Here is a 21,142-nt window from a genome sequence, read left to right on the forward strand (position 1 = left end):
TTTGATTGGAAGACCATGTTTCCCAATGCCATTTAAGAAAAATAAAAAGGATGGACACTGTGGTTCACGCCTATAATCCCAACACTTTGGGAGGCTGAGAGGGAAGAATCACATGAAGCCAGGAGTTCAAGACCAGCCTAAGCAACATAGTGAGACTCTTTCTCTACCAAAAAAAAAAAAAAAAAAGCCAGGCACAGTGGCATGAGCTTTTATTCCCAGCTATTTGAGAGGCTGAGGTGGGAGGAGAGCTTAAGTTCAGGAGTTTGAGGCTGCAGTGAGCTATGATTGCACCACTGCAGTCCAGCCTGGACAGCAGAGTGAGACCTTATGTCTTTAAAAAAAAGAAACAAAAAGAAAAATAGGAAAGGTCATGTAACTAACTTTATCCTATTTTCCAAATCCTTTCTGCCTTCTGTCTATAATAACACCTACTCTCTCTATATATATGCATGTGATATACATATGTATGATATAAATGGTTGGTAACAGTTTAGCCTTTATCCTTTGTATTCTAAGAAAAAGCATGTGCATGTACACGGGTGTGTGTGAGTATATATATGTATATGTATACACAAACCCTCCAAACTTTTGCTTGGCTGGTTTCCTTCACAAACAATGTTTAGCCAAGCTGCTCTGAAAGCTCTTTAAAATGCATGAGGACCTAAGCAAAGCAGGGACATAGTCTGAAGTATGCCTTTGGGATTTACTCGGCTTGCTTTTCCCTTTAGTGACACTATTACAGGTGCTCTTAGAGTCTTCATTTGCTGTTGGTTGTAAGTGGCTGGTAGCAGTTTAGCTATTACCCTTTGTATTTTAAAAGAGCTCATACTGGGTACGGTGGTTCATGCCTATAATTCCAGCACTTTGGGAGGCCGAGGCAGGCGGATCACAAGGTCAAGAGATCAAGACCATCCTGGCCAACATGGTGAAACCCTGTCTCTACTAAAAATACAAAAATTAGCTGGGCGTGGTGGCGGGTGCCTGTAGTCCCAGCTACTCGGGAGGCTGAGGCAGGAGAATCGCTTGAACTCAGGAGGCGGAGGTTGCAGTGACCCGAGGTCGTGCCACTGCACTCCAGCCTGGCGACAGAGTGAGATTCCTCCTAAAAAAAAAAAAAAAAAAAAAAAAAAAGAGAGAGAGAGAGAGAGCTCATAAGCTCAGAAGACAGAGATGAAGCTCTAGATGGTGAGATTTCAGGCAGAATTTGGTGGGATGGATTGGAGGGATAGATTTGGTTCTAAAGCATCTATGCGTACCACTTTCCATCCCTATCTCATATCTCTCTAGCTAGGTGTCCTGGGACCTGGTGTGGCTATAGCTCCCAAGTAAAAACCTACATTATTGCTCTTGTGTGAGCCTGACCAGTCATTGGCCACAGACAGGTCGCTTATCTCCCAGATTGAAATGATCATATCCTGGTTGAGAACCATAAAGAAACCACTTTCTGAGCAGTGAAAGCAGACAATGCAAAGTGAATTTGTAGAGCACGGGCACATAACCACGAGCTCTCACTCAGCACCTCCACACTCTTCATTTTAATCCCAAGACTGTTGACTACAGTTTTCCCATTTCGAATTGACCAAATATAGCAAATTTGAAAACAGACTCACTACAGCAGCAATTACAGCTAACAACCTGACCCGAAGGAGGAAAAAGACGAAAGTTAATATAAGAACTCAAAGGGAGCACCTGAAGGGGCAAGCTGCTCACAACACCTCATGGGCCCATGAAGCCATCACTGTGCTGTATTACAGCCCAATGCAATAATTAGTATTCTCTGCAGCCACAAAAAAAGGATGAGATCATGTCCTTTGTAGGGACATGGATAGAGGTGGAGGCCGTTATCCTTAGCAAACTAACACAGGAACAGAAAACCAAATATTGCATATTCTCACTTACAAGTGGGAACTAATGATGAGAACGCACGGACACATAGAAGGGAACAATATGCACTGGGGCCTTTCAGAGGGTGAAGGGAGGGAGGAGGGAGAGAATCAGGAAAAACGGCTAATGGGTACTAGGCTTAATACCTGGGTGGTGAAATAATTTGTCCAACAAATCCCCATGACACAAGTTTACCTATGTAACAAACCTGTATTTGTATCCCTAAACTTAAAATAAAAGTTAAAAATAAAAATAAAAACTAATTAGTACTCTGTGTCATAATTCTGGGTCATGTGGAAAAGTTTAAACAACATCAACGTGTTTTGTTTAGCAAGAAAATTGTAAAGTACAGGAGAAGGTAACAGTATTGAGAAAGGCCACCTAGAGGAGGGCAGTGGTTACTGCACCAAAAAACTGTCACAGGGGTTCCCTGGCTGGAATCCACCTACCTTTGAATGTTATCTTCAAGTTGCTTGACTCTGAACTCATCCTCTTCAGACTGCCGCCTCCTGGCTTCCTCCTCTTCGGCAGTTCCAGCGGGTATGCCCTGCAGCAGCCATTTCTCCCGAAGCACTTTGGACTGTGGGAGTGAGGAAAGACAACAAACAAGATGATACTTTTCAGTCCACAGTCTCCTCTCCCTCTGCAGTGGTGCTGTTTTAGCTTCACCCTTCACCAGCGCTGCCTGAATCTCTGCCTTCGCCTCCTCGCTAACTTGGCTCCCTACTTCCCTCTAGACCAGCACCCAAAGAGATTTATATCTACATCATTTTCTATTAGTAAAAGAATTTAAAAATGAATGACCATGTAATCTCATCTAGATTTAACAATTATGAACATTTTGCCACATTTCACCATATACTTTTCATCAAATGATTTTAAAGTAAATAACAACCATATTTTACCCAATAATATGCCAGTAGGAGTCTCTAAAAATTAAGAACATTTTTCTTTGCAACTGCAATTTAATTTAAAAACTTTCTAAGACCACCTAACATCTGGTCCATATTAAAGCGTTTTAAAAAGATTGTCATGCCTCTTCTTCAGTTACTCCCTTCTTTAATGACTCCCAATCATTTTCAGCAATAATCTCCAAATGCTATAAAAATCATATGCCCCTAGGTCGGCATGGTGGCGGATGTCTGTAATCCCAAAACTTTGGGAGGCTGGAGGATTGCTTGAGTCCAGGAGTTGGAGACCAGCTTGGGCAACATAGTGAGACCTTGTCTCTACAAAAAATTAAACAATTAGCTGGGTGTGGTGGTGCATGCCTGTAGTCCCAGCTACTTGGGAAGGCTGAGATGGGGATCGCCTGAGCCATGTAGGTCAAGGCTGCAGCGAGTTGTGATCGCACCACTGTACTCCAGCCTGGGTGACAGAATGAGACCCTGTCTCACAAACAAAACAAAACAAAACAAACAAACAAAAAAAATATACATCCCACATTTGCAAGTGTACTACAATACGGTACAGTGGAATAAAAAGCTTTTGTTTCAGGTCAATGGTTTGGAGGCAGCAATTACTGCTTTGAGAGGGGAAATGAAAACAGTTCAGGAAAAAAGCATGTTGAAATTCCCTAAAAGGAAGAGCAAGGAGAGGTAGATGTGAGAGCATAATTTTGATTCAGGTTCCACTTACATGGTCCCTAGACGGCTGACGGCAGCAGTTACTGACCCTGTGCCTCATGGCTGAGGACCAGTGAGCATGACCATGGGTAGGTCAGTGGTCACCAGAGGAGACCACAGTGAGGATGCAGGGCACATGACCAATTCTTCCCAGAAACAGTAAGCAACCAAAGGAAGAGCAGGAGCAACGGCTATGAAGCCAGCTAACACAGAGTAAAGACCTGGCTCTTTGGCTCCCTGGCTCACTGGCATAACCTCTGTCCAGAATTTCATTTGATCTCATCAGGCAGGGTGAGTGAGGCAAAAGGAAAGAACTCTTCTAACGACTGACAGCCAGGGAATGCAGGCTTGGAGCAGACTCCCTGAAGCTCTTATGAGCAAAGGATGCACAAATCCATAGACTCTCATTTGTATGCAGCATTAAGGGCATTTTATTATGAACCTACAAGATGAGTCTTTAAAAATTACCAACACTGGGCTGGGCGTGGTGGCTCACACCTGTAATCTCAGCACTTTGGGAGGCCGAGGTGGGCGTATCACCAGAGGTCGAGGGTTCGAGACCAGCCTGATCGACATAGAGAAACCCTGTCTCTACGAAAAATACAAAATTAGCCCGGTGTGGTAGCATGTGCCTATAACCCCAGCTACTCGGGAAGCTGAGGCAGGAGAATCGCTTGAGCCCAGGAGGCAGAGGTTGCAGTGGGCTGAGATCATGCCACTGCACTCCAGTCTGGGCAACAAGAGTGAAACTTCGCCTCAAAAAAAAAAAAAAAAAAAAGAAAGAAAGAAAAATTACCAACACTTAGTATTAGTAAGTTAGACTTCACTAATGGTCCTGATTCACCATTCTATTGAGAAGTCCAGGAGTCATTTGGTGCTATAGACACCCTGCTCCATGCCCAGGAACAAGTTCAATCAGCCTGGAATTCCTGCACTTCCAGGAAAGACTCTGTGTTGACAATATATCATCAGTGTGGGTTCAGGTGACTCACACTGTTTTTATTGATGTTATTCTTGCCTTTTCATTACAAATTATTGTTTGTAGAGATCTGTTTGATTACTCTTGCAGCACATAGGCAAGTTTATGGTACTTGACCTGTAATTTTTTAATAATTAGGCTTAAAGACTAGAGTTTGTTCACATAGAATTATTCCTAACTATACTCTTACAGTGATTATAGACAGGAGTCACCCCCACACCCCAATATGCATAAATAGTCATGCATCATTGGTAACATGGTAACATGCTGCCTGTTGAATGTGCTCTGTATAAATAGTGTGCATCTACCACCAGGGTAAGTATTAAAATGCACAGTTTTTACATTATAGGGCATTGTTTGATAATATAAAATCATGTGTAAAAGAGTGCAGTACAATTTGTTTACATTGGTTGCTTGTCAAAGCTTTATCAGAGATTCTTTTCCATTGGAAAATGGGAAAGGGTGGGGCAAATCGGTTGCTCTTTCTACAAAAAATGCAGAACCATTGTTCTCCACATAAACCTCTCAGAATTTCCCAGACAGACCCTGTTTGCACATTATGAGAGGCCATTTTTTTAATCAATTAATGTTTTTATATTTTTATTCAGATATTTAACCTGGTGTAGGCACAAAATAAATTGTTAATTGGTAGCAATTCTGAAGTAGAAGAATGATTATTGCTTTGCTTTTCTTGAACTATAACTTGGCTCTAAAATTTACTCTCAGGAATCGGGTAGAGACTGCAAGAGGCCATGCTGAACAGTGGCTAACAGCCTGAGCTCTGGAACCAGTCTGCCATTTACCAGCTGACTGAGCTTGAACAGGCTCCTTCGCCTCACTGAGCCTCAGTTTTCTCATCTGTAAAATGGAGACAATAGCAGTGCCCATCTCAGAGGGTTGTTATGAGGATTAAAGGAGTTTATGGGCTAAAAGGGCCACACGCATACTTAGTACTATAGAAATGTTTACTATTGTTGTTGTTCGTCCTGTTCCCTTGGCCTCTGCTTTATTTACCTAAGAAAGAACAAGTAAAATACCACCAGAGAAGCCTTCCACCTCTACTGGCTCTGAGACAGACTCTATGGCCCTTTCATAGTATCCTCAAATTCTGTTTTTACATCTGTTTTCCCCTGTAGCCTGCCGGTTCTTTGAAGGCTGGGACTGTCCTTTATCCACCTTTGTATTCACTGTGTCACCCAGAATTTCCCAATTCATCCATTTATTCATTCAGTCAATGGAACTGTAGCCCAATTCCCTTGAATGAATGAGTAAATGGATGAACTGGGAAATTCTCAACTTTCCTTCACTCTTAATTATTTGGGAGGGATAGGGACCACACTTTCAGGGTGCTTCCTATGCTAAAGATGTCCAAACCACAGAGAGTAAAAACCTTAGGATTCTGGGAAACAGATACCCTGGAAGCTTTGGCGTTGGTGTGGACCCTTCTGGAAAGGCAGCTGTGGCAGTCCTGGCTGTCTCCACCCCAGCAGGGATGCTCTGCAGCCACATCTTCTTGCAACATAAGTGGCTCTCTTGGAATGTTCTCTCTCCTCTTCTTCACACAGTGCCTCCTGCCACCACATGAAGGCTCTAGCCCCTTACTGCTCACCAATTTAGCTGCCACCATCAGCAGGTAGCTCTGGCCAGAGCAGCCTGGTGACTCTGGTCACCCAGAGGTGTATGTCCCTCTACTTCCATCTCTTTTCTTGATACAGGCATGATATCATTAAGAACATCCCCACAGGAGGAGCCAGGAAGAGAGGCTCCAACAGAAAAAGGCAGTAGTGGGGCTGGGTGCGGTGGCTCATGCCTGTAATCCCAGCACTTTGGGAGGCCAAGGCAGGTGGATCACCTGAGGTCAGGAGTTCGAGACCAGCCTGGCCAACATGGTGAAACACCATTTCTACTAAAAATACAAAAATTAGGTGGGTATGATGGCGAGCACCTGTAATCCCAGCTACTCAGGAGGCTGAGGCAGGAGAATTGCTTGAACCCAGGAAGCAGATGTTGCAGTGAGCCGAGATCGCGCCACTGCACTTCAATCTGGGTGACAGAGCATGACTCTGTCTCAAAATAAAACAAAAGACCTGGAAAAGGCAGTAGGCCTGGTCTCAGAGAATCCTGTTTTACAAAGGTGTTCAGACATTTTTAAGAAGCCAAAAAAGTATAGTTGATTTTCCACTTGGCTCCAAAGTCATGCTGTCGGGAAATCACCAACTCAAAAGGCTTCCTTAACTGACTCCAGATCCCCCTCATGTTGTCTCCAAAATGTCTCCAAATGGAATGGGGTATACTGAGTGCGCCATCCGAAACACAGGTTCCCTAAACTGTGCTGGCTTGTATTGGCTGCCCGAGTGTTTCAGAATTTAGTGGAAGCAGAACTCAATAGAAATTAAAAAACTAAAATTAAAAAAACTTTTCTGTTTGTGGCCTTTATTATCTAAATACATAAAAAAAAAAAGTATCATAGCTAACATAGTATCATAGCTTTAGTAGAGATGGGATTTCACCATGTTGGCCAGGCTGGTCTCGAACTCCTGACTTCAGGCCAGAGTTGGCCTCCCAAGGTGCTAAGGACTGTCAAACTTCACATTTGTCAAATGAATGTCACCACGATAAGTCAGTACAAGGAACGAGCAGATGGGGAGCTGGGAGCCGGACAAAGCGGATCTTGACAGGGGCTTCTGAAAGGAGGACAGAGGGAACTCCCAAAGTAACTCTGTTTCTTGCTCTACTGGCCTGGCCAGCTTTGGAAAACAAAAACAAGAACTGAGTTTCCCAAACTTTAGTATGCATAAGACCCAGCAGGAGAACTTCCTAAGACAGATTCCAGGACCCACCCATGGAGACGCAGATCCTCTAAGTCTGGCATAAGGCCTGGGAATTTGAATTTTAATAAGCTCCCAGGTGATGCTGTCATTGGCAATGCCAGACTGAGGACCACAATTTGAGTAGCACAGCATGAGGACCTATGACTATCCAAATGCTTGAAGAATACACAAGCTTTCTCAATGGCTGGTCAAATACCATAATCTAAAAGAACTCCTCATCCTCTCCTTCTGTGTCTCCAACTCAGGAGCAGTGGCTCTCTTATCCCTTTCCTAGGTACCAAGAACTCTGCCAGTCCCTGAAGTCACAGCTCAGGAAGACAGGCAAGTCCCTACTCTCACCCAAGCCTTCATCCCAATAAACAAGGATGCAAGATAATTTCAGACTATGATGCTGCCTAGGAAGAGGTAGCTAGGACAGTGTGACAAACAGGGACCAAGGGAGGACACTTAAAGTGGGAAAGGTCTCTCTGATGACTTGAATATTCGAGTTGAGATCTGAGATCCGGAGGGGTGTTCCAGGTGGAGGGAATGGCAAATGTACCAGCCTGGCGGTAGGACAGAGTTTGGTGTGTTTATGGACCGGAACAAATGCCCGAGTGGTTGGACCACAATAAGTGAGGTTGGGGTGGGAGGGCAGAACAAATTGAAGATGGAGAAGAAGGCTGGGGCCAGATTACGTAGGATTCTGTAGCCTTATTAAGGAGTTTGCTGTGTGTTCTAAGCGCAGTAGGAAGAACACATTGCAAGGGGCAGGATTACAAAGTACAAGTGATGGGAGTTTATTGTATGGTTTAAGTGACAGAGCATATTAGCTTGAAACAGAAGAGAGACAGAAGAATCAAAAGGCATGGTGGTACATTCTGCAGGTAGAATCAGTGTGACCTGTAATAGATTAGATGTGGGCTGAGAAAAAGGGAAGGATTAGGGCGACATATAGATATTTGGTTTGAGTGAAAGGGTGACTAGTGGTATCATCAATTGGAGACAGGGAAGAGTAAAAGAACAAATGATAGAAAAGCAGAAAATAAAATCTTTCATTTTGGGCATGTTAAGTTTGAGAGGCTTCTAAATGAAAGTGATATCCATCTAAGTGGACATGTCAGAAAAGCAGTTGAACATGGACGACTGGGATTCAAGGGCCATTGGCTGGAGATGTCAATTTGGGAGTCATAGATACATAAATGGTATTTGCAGCCATAGTACAGGGTGATGATGGTGACAATATGATCATTCTTATAGAATTCTTACTGCTTTATGTGCTTTACATGTAAATCCACTTAATTTTCACAAGCATCCCACGAGGTAGGTGCTAACATTAACTGACTTATCCATGGTATCACACCAAGTGAGCTGTGGATCTGGGATTTGAAGCCAAGAGGTACAGTCTGCTATCTTGCCTCTGTGTAAGATCACTGAAGAATCCTTTTTGTGCTCAAATAGGGTTTACAAAATCATCAGGTGCCGCCGATCCACTTCCTAACATGGAAAACTATTTTTCAGCTTCTCTAATGGTGGGTTCCATATTGATGCTCTCTCTCCCCCACTTGCCTCTGAGTCCTCACAGTCAGGGCTATATCTTTTATTCATCCACGGAGGCTGACATGTGAGGAATTCTTCAAAAATCATGCACATACACTGTACTTTAGCAAATATAAAACCTTGGATCATTAAAGCTAAAAAAAAGATCACAGAGATAATCTAACTCAATCTTTTTCATCTACAGCTAAGGTAACTGTAATGAAGTCACTTTTCTTACTTTCTTTTACTTTTTATTTTATTTTTGTAGAGATGGAATCTATGTTGCCCAGGCTGGTCTCAAATTCTAGGTTCAAATGATCCTCCCACCTCATCCTCCCAAGTACTGGGATTACAAGCATGAAATACTGTGACCAGCCTAGATACCACTTTTTGAGGTGACCCCAGTAGATAGTGAGGCGTGTCTGGAGAGGGTGGGTGAGGCAGAGTGGGGAAGTAGGAGGTGAATCAGAACTTGTAATAAGTCTCCAATTGTTTCCTGGTCAGATGTTTGTTATTTTTATAAAGTCATATCTGGCACTCTTTTTTACTTGCACATTCTGGCTTTGATGTCATACTTAGATAAGACTTCCTTACCCTCACTATAAAAATACTCGCCTGTGATTCCTTTGTGTACTTTCATGATTTTACTTTTTACTCTGTATCTTTCATTCATTTGTAATCTGGCTAAAGCTGATATTGGCTATTCTAGTGGATGATGGTTGGAATATGGCTAAATTCAATTTTCTTTTCTTTTCTTTTTCTTTTTATTTTTTATTTGAGATGGAGTCTCATTGTGTCACCCAGGCTGGAGTGTAGTGATGTGATCTCGACTCACTGCAACCTCCACCTCCCAGGTTCAAGCAATTCTCCTCCTCAGCCTCCCAAGTAGCCCAGCTAATTTTTGTATTTTTAGTAGAGACGGGGTTTCACCATGTTGGCCAGGCTGGTCTCAAACTCCTGACCTCAGATCGTCTGCCTCATCTTGGCCTCCTAAAGTGTTGGGATTACAGACATGAGCCACTGCACCTGGCCTAAATTCAGTTTTCTAACAGAAGATGGGTTAAACTCAGCATGAGGCAACAGCTGTGTTTGTGTTTTCAGACATTCATCTGTGCCCTGTCCCTCTTCCCCTTCCCCTATCCTTCCCGCTCTTTTCTTCCTCTTTCTTGACTCCCAGTAAATAAGATCTTGGTTAGGTTTTGAGATTTTGCTATATGCTTCAGTCCACACAGGGAGAAGCCAACCCAAGACTTCTGATAGAAGAAATCAGGTTTTAACTTCCATTCAAGCTCTGTGTATGGAAATAAGGGAGGAGATCTAAAGTTACTTTACACTGTGTACTGTGCCTATCTGTTCAATATGTTAAAATTTGAAATAAGCCTTTCACACATCCCAGCAACAAGGAAAAGTCTAAAATTAGTGCTAAGTGTTCAAAACCGGGAAAGACACTGTAATATCTTTGTAGCAAGTCTTCTGATACCTTCAGGCTCTTCAGCAAATGACCTTAGTGGGTTGACAATAAATATTTCACAGGGTCACAATTCAGCCTTTCATCTTTTTTCATTCAGCTTTCTTGGAAGAAAAGGTTGTGGTCTTCAAAATATAATGACAATTTTTATAGCTTGGATTAGAAGACAACTCTAGAGAGGGTTCCCTGCTCATGAATAAGTAATTCAAAGGCCGTTTATATATTGAAGATGTGGTATTAGCAATTTGATTCTGACAGGGCCAACTCTGTCAGGCAAACCTTTGCATATATGACAGTCTCCAAGGAATTCATGTTGCGGTAGGTAGTGAGTACCTACTCTGTGCTGGGGCTTTGAACAGACCAATAAAATAGACAAATCTCTGGCAATTCAACCAAGGGACAGAAGGAAATATTAAATTCATCCTGCTCTGGTATGATATAGTAGCTGATTTATTTTTTAAAAGTCCATATCATCACAAGTCTCATTATAAAAACAATAAAAATAAATAATTGTTTCTATGAAATAAAAACCCAGGACAATTTTTCAAAAGAATAATGATAGTTCTTGTGTTATGAAATATTACAATATATTAAAAAGCTATAGGGATTAAATGAGAACAATACTGGCACAGGAATGGGCAGATTAATGGAATAAAAAGAATCCATAAATGGTGGGCTCAAATGTAAGTCTGAAATATGTAGGTGATAAAGAAGACATTTAAATCAGTGAGGGAAAGGATGAATTAATCAATAAATCACATTGAGACAAGCAGCTCAGCATCAGTAAAAAGTAAAGTTATATTCCTACTGCATAACTCATCTGTAAATAAATTCTAGATGAATTAATGCTATTGAAGTATAAGAAACATCATAACTAAGAGTTTGAGATGGAGACATTCTTTTCAAGGATGACATCAAAGTCAGTTATCCTAAAGTAAAAGAATGCTTTATGGGATTTTATAAAAGTTATAAATTTTTGTATGGGAATTAAAAAGAACCCACATAAAAAAGAGGTAAAGGTTAATGTTATTTCAATACTAATGTTATATAATTTCATTTTACTCACAGGTTGGTGAGCCCTGTGAACAATGGTTACATATCTTAATCTACAGAAATATATTGGGGAAAAAAGTATAGAAGGATATACCTCTGTATGGGTTCTATCTGAATGGTAAGTATACAGTACATATGTTTTTTCTTTATATTTTCCTGTACTTTTTAGTTTAGTTTTTGCAATGATTATACATTCTTTCCTTTTATAATCATCAAAAATAATCTAGCTATATTACTAGCTAGATAACTAGTTCTACTTGTAATGCTTAAATTACAAGTAAAGATTGCTTACTAGTTCTACTTGTAATGCTTAGAAATTATTACGCCACACTACATATAGCTAAGGATGCTTTAAAAAATAAATCTGAGGTAAATTTGGCCTGGAGTTCAAAGTGTCTTGAGGTTTCCTAATCACTGGGATGTAGCAGCTAGTATTTTACCATTTTATACTTTGGTCTTTTATTGTATTATAGAATCTGCTCAAAGTCCATATACAAAGTGATGATATTCCATTTTGTAGAGTTGCTCACTATATGCTTCTAAATATTGCAACGAATAAGTCTTCTAAAAATATTTATGAATGCCAAAACTACTATCTTGCATACTATTTATTTGCTTTGACCAGGGACCAGTGAATCTGTCTAAATAATTCATCTCATTGCATGAGAATAAGGGTCCACAGGCTATTTGATAATTCCCACATGTGAGAATTATATCTTAAGACATAGAATATGAGAATTATATAAAGAATATGAAAGTTATATCTTATAAACATGACAACTAACTCTAATGCAGTAAGAATATTTTTTTCTAGAGATTTTGCAAATTAGTGAAATAAATATTGAATACTGACATATTTCCTAATATTCTCTACTTCAAGGAACTTCAGTAATCACAGTGACATGTCTCCACACGATCTGAATTTTCTGGAGGCCATAAAAATATATTTAGAGTAAGAGAGACAGTAATGATAGTAACTGGCATCTCACTAGATGAATTACTCCAAAGGAATTATTTCTTTCAAAGAGAACAGTGGCCTGGAAAGAGCTCAGTCTTTGAAAGCAGACAGCCCAGGAGTTTCTCTCAGGCTCCCTCACTTATAGTCTCTATGGTCTTGGGCAAATCACTTGACCTCATGAGTTTGTTCCCATACCTATAAGACAAAGAGAGTAATAACTGTCTTGTGGTCATTACTGAGGGCATGTGTTTAAAGTACCAGGCATATGTTAGGCACTCAAAAAAATGGTGACTGTTACTGACGGTGGCTAACAGGCTACTAGAAGAAAGCTGGCTGACTCCTTGGAGAGGCTCACAGAGGAGAAAATATAACTTCTGCGAATGTACTTCCATTCACGGGCGAGGCCACAAGACTGCAAACTGGATGATTACAGGGAAAAAGTCTCACGCTATTCAAGTTCAGTCACCAGCTTATTGATTTAAAGTGAAACGTATGCCTTCCTAGTGCCTAAAGTGATCATATCTTTCAATCAGGCAACCCCTTCCTCATATCAAAATAACTGAATAATTATAGGGAGGATGAATTCAGAACAAACAGAGGCAAGGTCCTGAGGGAAGTTTCGCCGGGACCTCACTGTGGCCTGAGGACCCTCCTCACCTTACCACTGACCCCACTTCACCAGCATACAGAAATTCAAGACCTCCCAAAGCTGGGGGTCTTTCTGCATGTAGTACCAGACAACACTGCCACCTTTGGAACCTCTGAGCTTTTCTTTTTCAGTATTCAAGGCAAATAACTCACCCTCATTCTGTCCACACAAGTCTTTCCCAGAGAGAGGCATACAATGGCCTGACCTCCACTTAGTAAGTTACCATCACCTCCAGTCCTCCCCACCTCACCCACCTCCTGCCCTGCAATAGCAAGGTTGCCATGGTGCAAGTGTTGGGTGTTCCCTCAGATAACCCATCTCATCAACTGTGCAAGAATTTTACCAAGATAACCATAAAGAACTAGCTGATTCCCTTGTTTGCAAGTCCTTGAGAAAAACCTCACTGCTTCCCCATACAACACCAGCTTAATTTTTACTGTTGTTTCTGTTGATTGGATGGATGGATGGATGGATGGGTGGACGGAAAGATGGATGAACAGATGCATAGATGAAAAATGAGTATGTAATCCCAGCACTTTGGGAGGCTGAGGCGGGCGGATCACGAGGTCAGGAGATTGAGACCATCCTGGCTAACACGGTGAAACCCCGTCTCTACTAAAAATAAAAAAAAAAAATTAGGCAGGCGTGGTGGCGGGCGCCTGTAGTCCCAGCTACTCGGGAGGCTGAGGTGGGAGAATGGCGTGAACCCAGGAGGCGGAGCTCGCAGTGAGCTGAGATCACGCCACTGCACTCCAGCCCGAGTGACAGAGCGAGACTCCATCTCAAACAAGCAAACAAACAAACAAACACAAATGAATAGATGTAAAATGAACAGAATATACTAATACTGCACTGAACATCGGCAATAAATGAGCCCTTGGTATCTTATTTGGCATCCAGGATCATGAGAAGGGAGACCAAAAAAAAAACTCTTGATGTTTTGACATATGTTTATTCCCTGACTGGATTCAGGGAATACAAAAGCAAAGGACTACATTGAGCTTAAAGTGAGGTTGTCTAGCCAAAAGCAGCCTCTCTTTTTTTCATTCGGTTCTCTTATTTAAAAGTTCACCTTTAACCAGGAATTCACTGAGGTTTTGGTACACGTTGGTCTCTTACAAGTACCGTACTGAATGGACTGTACCCTGAGCCAGAGACCTAGCTCTGTCCAGACTGACCTTGAACAATTCACTCAGTTCTATTAGGTGTTTTTAAGGCCCCCTCTCTGTGAGAAGAGGATACTAATTTTAGCCCTCCATCCTCCCTCAGGAGCGTTGTGGGGAAACAGCAACAGCACAGGGGATACAGTGTGAGCTCCTACAAAGAAAGATCTGTCAATGAATTTATATGATGAAACAGAGAGAAACAGGCAATATCCTCAGTATCATGCTGCTTTTCTTCCTTTTAAGCACATTTCTCTGGTTAAGGTTAATGGCAAAAACTGATAAACATGCTAAGCAGATATAGGTCACGCTGCTATTTTCAATCAGTAACTCGCTTGCTGATGGCTCTCATTTTGGGAATTCATTTAGCACAATCCTGTTTTCTAGAAAAGGATAGGAAAAGTAGCCATAAAGGTTTATCTTGTTGAAAAAAATCCAAATAATTCATACTGAGCATCACCCCGAAAGTCAGCACCACCTTCCCACCCAGCCCTCTGAGCAATGCAGCTCTGTGCAGGCAACGGCACAGCAACATGAGGTAAGCAGGAGAAGGTTTTCCTACCAAAAAGCCCAGGAGCAGTCAAAGGCAAGCAGCAACTCCCGGCTGGCCATCGGAATGTGGTCACATTATTCTCTGAACATGTGAAAAGCAACATTCTGCAACCAGTGGGGTCCTTGTGACAGTGACAGAGCTTTCTCCTGAGCTGTAATCAATTACGATGCTTAAGTGCATTATGTTTTAAAGAAAAAATAAACAGCTCTTGTGTGCTGTCTCCCTTTCTCTCTCTCTTTTTTTAGATGGTACCATGGAGACCCATCTGAGTCAAATCATTTCAAAGCCATCTTTGACCAACTGCTTGCTCTCACAGAACACTTTCAAAATTGTTAAAGTAGAAGTAAAATAAATGAATAATCTGAAATACACAGTGTTGTTGTTTTATCAGATTACATTGTTTAATCTCCTTTTTCTCCATATCAAGAAAGTAAACACTAATATTTTTAAGTGAGAAAAAGGACATTCTATGAAATATATCTTTTGGGGTCTCTGAACAAACACACCCAGCACCTATGCATGGGAGAAACAATCCTGAAACGCTGCCTCACCCACCCTGTGGAGTATTCTCATCCAATTTCTATATATAGCCACCACACTTCACATGCACAAACCCTCCACCCCGTCCACATGCACACTGTAATCTTATGCTTGCAGAAATTGGAATGCTGTAATAATGCCCTGAATTTGAGAAATTCACAAGAAAAGCCAAGAGATGGTTTCCTGATTGAATGAAAAAGGCTGGTTTGGTTGGCGGCAGTGCCTTCACGGCAGGGCAGGCACTGCCCAGCTCTCCGGAGTGTGATCTGCATGTCTAATAATGGAATAGGTTCCTGGGATCAGCCGCTTACCTTGGAATGCTGCAGCAGAAGTATCTGCTCGTCAAGCTGTTGTCGCTTGCCTTCTATTTCAGTCTGCCTCTTTCTTTTTTCCTTGAAAATAAAGAGAGAGAGGCTGTAAGAGTGGGTGGGTGTTGGCTCCAGAAATTTTAAGGCAGAAAGCAGCAGCAGCAGCAGCACACATCTGTATAGATACTTCCAGAGACACTGGGCACACACGCAGTGTCACCTGCCCCACCGTCTCTGGGTGTGTTGCAAGCAGCAGCATTCTCCTAACATGTCTGCTGTAGGCTCGAAGAGTGGGAGAAATTCTCCTCACTCAGCCAGGCTGCAAGAATTTAATCCAAAAGAAAAGGCGGTTTCTACACACACACACACACACACACACACACAGACACACACACACACAGAACCATGTTCTGTGCCGTGTTAATTTGGACACAAAGAATAAAAATGTCTCAATCCAAAAGACAGAGGTTCTTACAAACTGCAAATACCATAGAATGAAACAGTGGGAAATTCTGGGTGAGATTTATTTGATCAAAATCATAGATATAAATAAGCAGACATTGTTTCAAATTTTGTAGGACTAATCACCCAGTTGGACATACCAAACAATGCAAATGAAATGGGTGATCTTTGCTGCCACTAGCCTTGGGGTAGCATTTCATGTGGGTGGGGCAGCTGAGGTTATGGTAAATATGAAGTCTGGAATCTGTCTGTCTGGGTCCAACTCCCAGCTCTACCACTCACTACCTGTCTGACTTCTGACAAGTTCTTCTACCTCCCTGGGTCTTGGTCTTCTTGTTTGTAAAGTGGAGATAATAACTGCACACAAACCACTTGGTTGTGGAGTGGATTAAATGAGATGATGTAACGTAAAAGGCCTAGAACAATACCTGGCACAGAATAAGTGCTCAATCAATGTTATTTGCTCTTAGTCTTATTGTCGTAAGTTTACTTCTAGGTAATGCCTAGAAGCTGGTTGTAAAGGGATATATTTTCCTTGCATTTCCACTATAACCTTTCCATTACAGCGTACCCTTCATATTTTTCTTCTCTGTACTTCTCCAATGCAGACAATAAACATCATATGAATGTGATTCATGAGAACAGAAAGGTCTGCTCTCATGATAGTTTTCTTGTTAATGTTCTATTTCCAAAGTGTACAGGAGTGGTTTGCCGAGACATTTATTATACTGGAGCATTTTCGTTTACTCACATATGCAGGGAGAAACTTGTTAGACAAGACATAATGGCATTTGACAATACAACAGCCAAATCCTGGGGACAACAACAATGCAGAAGCCTGGCTGCTGTGCTCAGTGTTAATGGAAGCTTTTATTTTATGTAGTTGCTATGTTTCCGGGGCTATGATTGTACCATTGCTATTCAAATCATTGCTATTCAAATAATAATGTGTGTTACAACCAAGATTTTCTGTGCAATGCCCAGACCTTACAAAATATTAGCTCATAATCTTAAGCCACTAGAATATAATATCTAAATCAGGGATATAATCCCCCTGACAAAGTAAGACGCATGAATATTTTAGGAACGTAGTAGCATTTACCAAAGAACTCCAATCAATGGTGCATAATTGATGTTACTTAATCCCAGAGTGTGTGCAAGACCATATAACATATGACAGTAGATGGGAAAAGTGAGGCACAGTGGGAACAGCCCACCTATCCAGCATCTCAGAGATAGCACATGATAAAGCTAGGGCTTCCAGGACCAGCTGCTATCTCTACATTCTAGCATCTCTCAAGAGTAGATTTATGGGACTTTGTCAGTCATTCCCACTGGCTATCAAGGTATGTAGTTGTCCTACATTTAAATACAGAACCAAGATGCTATGTCATAGATATGAGAGGCCGATGACTCAAGATTTCCACAAATATTAATTGAGTGTCATGTGTTCTCATTACGTATCTTGTCATTTCCAAATCATTCCCAGGCTTTCCCACAGCCATGACTTTGTTCCATCAGAAAGTCCTCACTCCAGAGTATCATCATGTTGGTGAACCATTCTCTGAGCAGAAGAAACCTTACCAGGCAGTACGGGAAGTGGACTTTTACGTGCTCAAGCAGCAGGCTCATTGGTGATCACTGTAACTGACATGGTCATGAAAGATGTAGACTTCAAGTTAGTTCTTTAAGAATGGGTAGGATTTAGGGCCAGGCACACAATGGCTCATACCTGTAATCCCAGCACTTTGGGAGGCTGAGGCGGGTGGATCACCCGAGGTCACGAGTTTGAGACTAGCCTGGTCAACATGGCGAAACCCCGTCTCTACCAAAAATATAAAAATTAGCCGGGCGTGGTGGTGCATGCCTGTAATCCCAGATACTTGGGAGCTAAGCCAGGAGAATCACTTGAACCCAGGAGGTGGAGGTTGCCATGAGCCAAGATCATGCCACTGCACTCCAGCCTGGGTGACAGAGTGAGAGACTGCCTCAAAAAAAAAAAAAAAAAAAAAAAAAGAATGAGTAGGATTTAGGTAGCTACAAAAGGGCAATATATTCCAGGCAAAAGGAAGTAGGTGAACAAGGGTAGATACGTACTGCATATTCCAGGGACAATGAGGAGGAAAATCTAACTGGGTACAGGGCTTGCCTTTAGGAACAGAGATCAATGACTCAAAAGATTGACTAGGACTATACCATGGAGGGCCATGAACACCAGGCCAAGAAGTTTAGATTTTATTGCATGGACAAGGCAATGTCATTGCAGGGTTCTAAGCTACAGAATGATATGGTGAAATGGCATTTTAGGAACATTAATCTGGCATTCATGTATAAGGTGGATTAATAGGAGCTGATACACTTTTCCTGTAAAACAAAAGTAAATATTTTAGATTTTGTGGGACATACAGTCTCTGTTGCAACTACTGAATGCTACCATTGTAGTTCAAAAGCAGTCCTGGACAATATTTAAATGTGTGTGGCTGTGTTCTAATAAAACTTTATTTGCAAACATAGTTAGTGGGCCAGATTTGGCCCATGGGTCCTAGTTTGCTGACCTCTGGATTCAAATTCATTTAAGTGCCTTAAGAGGATGTTCCGTTCTCCTGGTTGTGCAGTGAGGATGGATGAACTAACAAGCTTCCTAGCTTAGACTTGTACCAATCAGAATGGAAAGAGAAGGACAAATGTAAGAAACAGAATTGATGAGACTCAAGACTAATAGGATCTGGGGGGTGAGGCAAAGCAGTGTTTTGGCTTTGAGGCACACGGACCAGAAGAGTGCTGGTGCAGGAAGGGGTAACAGTGGGAAAGTAGTAAGGCTGAGCCCGTTTATGCTATAGTCATACATTTCCCCTGAGGAAACTCCTTATTGGGTTAGAATTTGGAACTGAACAGTTGTTAGCACATACAACCAGACAGTGGCATTAGCATGTTTACATCCGCGTTCTGACTGATGACCCTGGACCTGGGCCCATGACAAGGACCCACTGTGCATCTATAGCTATTGCAGGATTCTTTGACTAGTTGAGCTCCCTTTCACAGTGATTTGCCCAGGCTGAAGTACAGTGGCACGGCCTTGGCTCACTGCAACCTCTGCTTCCTGAGTTCAAGCAATTCTTCTATCTCAGCCTCCCGAGTAGCTGGGACTACAGGTGCGTGCCACCACGTTCAGCTAATATTTGTATTTTTAGTAGAGATGGAGTTTTGCCATGTTGGCCAGGTTGGTCTCAAATTCCTGACCTCAGGTGATCTGCCCACCTCAGTCTCCCAAAGTGCTGGAATTATAGGTGTGAGCCACCGAACCCAGCCCACAGTGATGGTCTTAAAGTCACTTCTAGGTGGATAAGGATAAGACACAACCAGACTATGCTCAGAATTAGAGATGAGTCAAATGACAACAAATTTGCATAGGACACCATTAAGGAACTCACTTGCAGTTTCTGATGCTTGTTTGATGGCTGAGGTCTGAACTGTGCTCCTCCCCTGGCTAGCCCACTGGTTTCCAGATTTCTCCTTCCCTTAACCAGGACAAAACCAGTAACTCTTGGGTCCTTCAGTCTCATCAACTCTACAACTCTACCTCTCCTTTGAGCTGCAGATCCCTATACTGAACTGCCAACTATTCATGGTCACTCCCCCAAACTCAAACACATACAGTCACCATCTCAAGCAATCCCCACCCTCTACCTTCATGCCTGTTCCTTCTTCTATATGTTTCATCTCAGCAAATGTCACTACTCAAGTCAGAAATCTAAGTCATCCTAGACACTTACTTTCTTGAAAGACCAAGTCATGTTGATTCTGCTGGCCAGTTTCCACATCTTTTGCTTCCCCACTATAACCTTGAGTATTGCCTTAACACTCCTTCCTTTATCTCCTACCTGGACATGGAGACTATTCCATATTAGCATCTTTAGCACACTACAGAACTTACATCCAGCTGGCTTACTGTAGTGGTTTCCTTAATAGTCTCCCTACATCCATTCTTGGCTTCTCCAACTCAATCTCCACACTGCTGCCAGAGTGATATTCTAAAATGGAAATCTGACCACCTCTGACCCTTGCCTAAAACCAAGAATGTCTCCCTATTGCCTACAGTGCAAAGAGCAGGTTCCCTAGAATGGCCAATGAGGCTCCTGTCTATCTCACAGCTTCATCTCAAGCCATGGCCCCCTACCATGATCCAACCTCAAAGACTACTTGCAGTCTCCTGATCTTCCAGGCTGGTTCATGTCCTCTTATTTTTGCTTCCTCTAACAATAATAGATGTCCGTTGTTGCTTCATTTGACAAAAAACAATTCATCTATGATGGCACAGTTTAAATATCCATGAAGCTTTAGTGAACATCTGTCGGTTTTGATCTGCCTAGTCTTCTTTCCTTTGGGGAAACACATCTACCCTCACTGTAAATGGCTCTGGTGGAAATGCCAGTCATGGTTAGCTCATTCCTGCCACCAGGATTTGCATGTGAGCCAGGTTAGGCCAATCATGCTAACCTTGTTTTTTTGCAATAGCTATTGATCCAAGGGATGGCTAAGTGAACTGAGAAACACCAGTTAGAGACATTTCTAGGGACAGACACATGGATACCAGGAGAGAAGTTAAAAAAAAAAAAAATACCACTAGGATTAAGCTGAGATGATAGACTTCTGAGTAGCAATTTTTCCAAGTCACATAAAAGAAATGCATCCACATTGAAGAAAATAAAGTCAACATGCAGAGGGAGGCAGAGTTGAAAGAGAAAAAACAGGTCCTACTACATTGTTTGAGTCTCGGATCTAGTCATGCATGAAGCCAGAACCATCCCTAGGCTTCCTAAATTATATATACTAAAAAATCTCCCTTTTTCTTAAGCTAGTTTGAGTGATGTTTCTACCATTTACAGCTCAAAGAGTACTGACAAATACAGAATATTTTTCAGTTCCCTCCAAATAGATTGCATCACTCCCTCCTTTCTCTCCCCTCCCCCACAGGCTGTGGATTTTTCTACATTAGACCTCAAGCACTGTAGCACTTTATATACTTAACTGCTTACACATCTCTGTCTAACATAAACTATGGGCTCCTTGAGGACAAGGATCTTGGCTGACACATTTCTAAAGCCTAGAACACTGCATGATAAATACATGTAATATATGCTTACTGAGTAT

At 41.9% G+C, this 21,142-nt stretch overlaps 1 protein-coding gene across 2 annotated transcripts in view; it reads right to left on the minus strand.

Moving 5' to 3' along the window:
- The window catches only part of PALM2AKAP2 (PALM2 and AKAP2 fusion), a 315,772-nt gene that overhangs the window by 69,910 nt on the left and 224,720 nt on the right, over window positions 1–21,142 (minus strand). For both annotated transcript variants that reach the window (XM_023202130.2, XM_023202125.3), the window contains 2 exons: window positions 15,533–15,613; window positions 2,334–2,464 (listed from right to left, as the gene is read on the minus strand). In XM_023202130.2, coding sequence (XP_023057898.1) covers window positions 2,334–2,464; window positions 15,533–15,613 — 212 coding nt within the window. The remainder of the gene's footprint in view (window positions 1–2,333; window positions 2,465–15,532; window positions 15,614–21,142) is intronic.

The sequence above is a fragment of the Piliocolobus tephrosceles genome, chromosome 14, assembly GCF_002776525.5.
Source record: "Piliocolobus tephrosceles isolate RC106 chromosome 14, ASM277652v3, whole genome shotgun sequence".
Classification (NCBI taxonomy): domain Eukaryota; kingdom Metazoa; phylum Chordata; class Mammalia; order Primates; family Cercopithecidae; genus Piliocolobus; species Piliocolobus tephrosceles.